Below are 2,383 nucleotides of genomic sequence, written 5' to 3' on the forward strand. Positions count from 1 at the left end.
TATGTGTGTGTGTGTCTGTGTGTGTGTGTGTGTGTGTATTTGTGTTTGACGTAAATTTGTGTGAGAGTGTTTGTGTATGTATGTGTGTGTGTATGTGTGTACGTGTATGTGTAGGAGTGTGTGCACGTTATTGTTTTTGTGCAAGTGTGTGCTGTACACGTCGTGTGCGCTCGCGTGTATATACGTAAGTGCATGTGTGCCTATATTTGTGTTTATGTGTATGAGTATTTACGTGTGTATGTGTGTATGTAATTTGTGTATGTGTTGCGCGTGTAAATTTATGTGGGTGGGTGTGATGTATGTGCAGGTACGTATACATGTATGTGGGTGGGGCTGTGGGGTGTGGTTGGGCGTTTGGTTGAATGTGCTTGTGTGCCTGTGTTTATGTGTGTGGTGCATGAATATAAATTTCAGTACAGTACTTACTAGGAAACAGAAACCCTTCTAGCGCTAGGCGCACCAGTACAATAACCACCACCAGGTATAGTGCTGGGGCCAAGTGGTGTGGTTTGGCGTACTTTTCACTTGCAAGGTGTTCCCAGTGCACTCCTGGTGGTAACCAGATCCACTCGGACCATGTGGGATTCCAGTGTTCTTGGTAGTATTCGAATGTCCGCGGGATTGACTGAAACTCTGATAATTCCTCCATCTTTGCGTTATAGTTGTATTAGCCGATACGTAAGACTGGGCACCGGTTGCTAATGCACTTCCATCAATATAGAAAGAAATTGCCAGAGTATCCTTACCGCTCAGCCGCTCAGCCGCTCAGCCGAACAGGTCCCCTGTATTCGAAATTTCGAATCGGCATTTAATATTAAAAAAAATTCCCCCCGAAATAGCCGCTGATATGAGATGTTTGTTGTCATCATATTTTATGAATCGTGACACTTCCCGAAGTTACCGCTTTGTAATACACGACAAAGCGATACACCGTTTCACTGGTAAACGGCATTTCCTTGAATCAACTTCCCGGCTTCGCCGTATGTTCAGTTTACGACATTCTATTCTAGGTCGAAAATTGGGCGGGTTTATTCACAAAAAAAAATGAAAACTATTTTATGCTCTGTCGTTAGCGGCTACTAGAGACTCGTTGCAGCGTTGCTTCTCCCCTGCTGCTGTGTGTGTCACTCTCCAAGACTCAAGACTCAAGTTCTCTCAACTCTCAACTCTCAACTCTCAACTCTCAAGTCCCAGCACTGAAGACAGGAAAATGAGTGACAACCACACTGAAAGTCGGAAACACAGTCCACACTCACACTCCACACTCCTCACTCCACACTCCACTCCCCAGTCCCCACCCGCCAGTCCCCACACTCCACAGAGTCCACACTCCACACTCTCACTCCACAGTTCACACGTACATACTACATGCCACACCAGGCCTGTATTTATGACTTTATGAGTGCATGACTGTATGTGAGCATACCACATACACACACCACATGATGACATTCCTTTTGCACTCCGCGCCGCGGCCCGCGTTGATATGGCGAATTTGCAATTTTTAATTACGTTTTGTAAATGTAGTATTTAAAACGTGTAGGTCAGGTCCTATATGTTTGATGCGGGTGCAATACTTGGGTGCCTCCGAGCCCTGAGGGCTGAGGTGCAGTATATATGAGCTATTTCACGATATATCCCTACTGTCGTCCATATGAGGTCAGACCCTTTCTATCCTACTTATACGTTAAATCGTTAAAAACGTTTTCGCTAAACGTATACTCTAAAGTCTGAACTACAATAACGTAATGAGGTTTTGAGGTTATAGTTGCGAAGTCCGGTGAAATAATAAGAAACTTAACTCCCGGAGCCCCGCCCCATCTCGATCCACAGATGTATTCACACAAGAGAGAGCCAATAATAGGCATCTCTCTGGAATCTGGATGTTTGTTCAATAACTTCACGACTTCACATGCACATACCACACAACAAGCTAAATAATACTGGCAGTCTGAGAGCCCGGTGACAGGTGTGCCACAACATAGCCTTCAAAGATGACAGTCACAAGTGTTATCCACAGTACTCTAGTAGTAAAGACTAAAGATACTATAAGCTTTTTTTTTATTCCTTTTTGATGGCCCATAGTTTGCATGGGTCTATTATCCATTCCCTGCTGGCTTTATTCCTAAAATCCTTTACACTTGTTCAAACATACTATGTGCTACTACTAGCTACTCTAGCTAGTAGGATTGCTACAAGCGAGTACTCTGCGTTAATCCTCCTACAAAGTCGTCCAAGCGTGGTGTATAGAATATGTGTCAGTGAACAACGAGTCCAGAATGAAAGGTAGCCGACGCACAGTGTGTGCGTGTGTATACACGTATGTTGATTATAGATATATATATATATATATATATGTATCATTATATATGTATCATATATA

The 2,383-nt window shown here is 43.5% G+C and overlaps 1 protein-coding gene across 1 annotated transcript; it reads right to left on the reverse strand.

Moving 5' to 3' along the window:
- Positions 1 to 426: 426 nt before the first annotated feature.
- On the reverse strand, positions 427 to 649 carry SARC_14400 (hypothetical protein; the record flags this gene model as incomplete). The annotated part of the gene is made up of 1 exon (XM_014291466.1): positions 427 to 649. A coding segment is annotated over one exon (223 nt), but the record flags the coding sequence as incomplete, so codon positions are not given.
- Positions 650 to 2,383: the final 1,734 nt, after the last annotated feature.

The sequence above is a fragment of the Sphaeroforma arctica genome, assembly GCF_001186125.1.
Source record: "Sphaeroforma arctica JP610 unplaced genomic scaffold supercont1.4580, whole genome shotgun sequence".
Taxonomy (NCBI): Eukaryota; class Ichthyosporea; order Ichthyophonida; genus Sphaeroforma; species Sphaeroforma arctica.